At 31.8% G+C, this 1,543-nt stretch overlaps 1 protein-coding gene across 1 annotated transcript in view; it reads right to left on the reverse strand.

Annotated features, from left to right (window-relative positions):
• The window catches only part of AHI1 (Abelson helper integration site 1), a 224,554-nt gene that overhangs the window by 203,297 nt on the left and 19,714 nt on the right, over positions 1-1,543 (reverse strand). Inside the window, 1 exon segment of the mRNA XM_012665175.1 lies at positions 410-966. Coding sequence (XP_012520629.1) covers positions 410-966 — 557 coding nt within the window.

Consider the following 1,543-nt stretch of genomic DNA (forward strand, 5'->3'; position numbering starts at 1 on the left):
CTATTTATATATCCAAACAAGAATTTATAATTCAAAAAAGGAGAAGTAATTAGTTTTCTATTATTTTAAAAGCAGATATAAGTGACTAGTTAAGGGTAGAGACACTGGAGCTAGATTGCCAAACTTCTGGCTCAGCCTCTTACTAGTTTTGTGACTTTAGTTTCCTCATCAGCAAAATAGGATGATAATATTATTATACTTTTCCTCATAGGACTATTACAAGAAATAAATGAGTTAATTCCTGTAAAGCATCTAGTACATAGTAAGGAGCTATGTAAAGGTTAGCTGTTATTATCTTAGTGGCAATGTCTCCAAATGAAAAACTAAGAATTTTCTGTTTAACTACAGATAACACTCAAAAGCTGAAAATAATAGAGTGTTTTTTTAAAGAAGACATTTATCAATGTACCTTGTTTCAGCTTTAGACAGAATTGGAACTTTCTTTTTTTTCTTTTTTCTTTTTTCACTGCTCAATTTGTCATCATGCAATAAAGTATCTGAGGGAAAGTAAGTCAACTGTTCTTTCAGTTTCTTTCTTATTTTCTTCTTAATCTCCTTTGCCATTTCTTCAGCTACTTGGAGTTGATATGCTTGCATTAGTTCTTCTTCTTCTTCTAAATTATTATTTTCTCTCCCCTCATTTGGTGTCTCAATTTTCTGATGATCAACACCTGGCTGTGACTTTGTACGTGTTTTCTGATGTGCAGATTCCACCTTCTCAGAAGTTTCTGGTTCCATTTCTGCAGTTACCTGGGGTACTGTCTTTATTATCTTTTTATTTGGCTTTCCTTGTTTATCTTCCTCTACACTAATATCATCATTTGGATTTTCAGTTGCTGATTGTGTATTCCTCAGTTTATTTTTAGTGACTCGCATGCTCTTCTCTGGGTTATTAGTGTTAGTTGCACTCACAACATCATTTGTAGTTTCTTTAATATTCTGAAGACTACTTTTAACGGTGTCAAGCTAAGAAAAGAAGACAAAATAACAAAGTTTCAGCCAAGCATAGTTTAATTACATAACGATAAACACAATAATTAATGTTCAAAAATATGGAATACTAGGAAGATTATTTAGTTTTTTACCTGGACATAATGATACTATTCTAGAGCATCTGATTAGTGTTCTCTTAGTTAATGCTCCCAGAATTAGATTAGTAATCTCTGAAAGTAACTTCAGATTACAGGTTAATTAACACGGGAAAAAGTACTTAAGGACTTTTCAGAAGTGAATTAGTTGTTCAAATCTTAATTGCTATTTTTCTGTTTGGCAGAATGATCCACATTCTAATCTAATTAAGACATATTTGAGAAAGTGATAAAAGAGCTACTGTATGTAAGACACTTTAGGTTCCCCAACAGAAAACAGACATGGGTCATTAATCTTGCTTCATAATTATACTCTAAAACCAAAATTCCATAGCTCTAAGATTACCTGCAATTAGGCCAATATATCACTAAAACGCTGCTAAATATCATGATCAAGTTAAATCACATACCTGTACCTCTTTCCCCAATCAAAATTATTTAAAATGTGTGATATT

The sequence above is a fragment of the Propithecus coquereli genome, unplaced genomic scaffold (assembly GCF_000956105.1).
Source record: "Propithecus coquereli isolate 6110/MARCELLA unplaced genomic scaffold, Pcoq_1.0 Scaffold98, whole genome shotgun sequence".
Lineage (NCBI taxonomy): Eukaryota > Metazoa > Chordata > Mammalia > Primates > Indriidae > Propithecus > Propithecus coquereli.